Here is a 1,045-nt window from a genome sequence, read left to right on the forward strand (position 1 = left end):
GATGCACGGGCTAACAGCGCCGGAACAATTGCCGCCCAGATGGTAGCCGCTAAACCAGCATAACCAATGGCGTACAGGAATCCGTTCGGGAACAACAGCCCCCCCACAACTGGCGGGGCAAAGGTCAGCAATGCCGTTTTCAAGCGGCCCACAGCCGAGTCGTCGAAACCAAACAGATCTGCCAGATAGTCAAACAAACCCAGCGTTACGCCGAGGAACGAACTCGCTACCGCAAAGTTTGAGAACACGACCAGCAGCAGATCCAGACTACGGCTGTTCAGTACGCCGCTTAACGCCTGTACCAGCACATCAATATTACCGCCCTTCTCTGCAATACCGATAAACTCCGGACGCGGGATGTTACCCATCGTCGCCAGCAACCAGATGGTATACAGCGCCAGCGCCATCAGCGTACCGTACACCAGACATTTCACGATGGTTTTCGGATCTTTGCCGTAATACTTCATCAGGCTTGGCACGTTACCGTGATAACCAAACGATGCCAGACAGAACGGCAGGGTCATCAACAGATACGGTGCATAAGACGCATTGCTTTCGGCGACGTTGAACAATGTCGCAGGCTGCACATGCCCCAGCAGGCTACCAAAGGTGAGGAAGAAGGTAATGACTTTCGCCCCCAGCACAATCGCTGTCATGCGACTGACGGCTTTAGTGCTCAACCACACCACAAACGCTACCAGCAATGCAAAACCAAAACCCGCCGCCCGTGCCGGGACGTTTAGTGACATCTCTGCGAAGGTGTGATGCAGAATCGAACCACTGGCAGAAATATAGGCATAGGTCAGGATATAGAGCACAAAGGCAATGGAAATGCCGTTGACCACGTTCCAGCCTTTGCCCAGCAAATCTTTGGTGATGGTGTCAAAACTCGAACCGATTCTGTAATTCAGGTTAGCTTCCAGAATCATCAAGCCGGAATGCAGCATACAGAACCAGGTAAAGATCAGCGCCGCCATTGACCAGAAAAACCACGCCCCGGACATGACCACTGGCAGAGAAAACATCCCTGCGCCAATAATGGTGC

At 52.9% G+C, this 1,045-nt stretch overlaps 1 protein-coding gene across 1 annotated transcript; it reads right to left on the reverse strand.

The window, feature by feature from the left end:
- Nucleotides 1–1,025, reverse strand: EDI_098830 (tryptophan-specific transport protein, putative; the record flags this gene model as incomplete). Its single annotated transcript, XM_001734511.1, has 1 exon — nucleotides 1–1,025. A coding segment is annotated over one exon (1,025 nt), but the record flags the coding sequence as incomplete, so codon positions are not given.
- Nucleotides 1,026–1,045: the final 20 nt, after the last annotated feature.

This window comes from Entamoeba dispar, genomic scaffold, assembly GCF_000209125.1.
Source record: "Entamoeba dispar SAW760 scf_1105229458351 genomic scaffold, whole genome shotgun sequence".
In the NCBI taxonomy this organism is placed as follows: Eukaryota; Evosea; order Mastigamoebida; family Endamoebidae; genus Entamoeba; species Entamoeba dispar.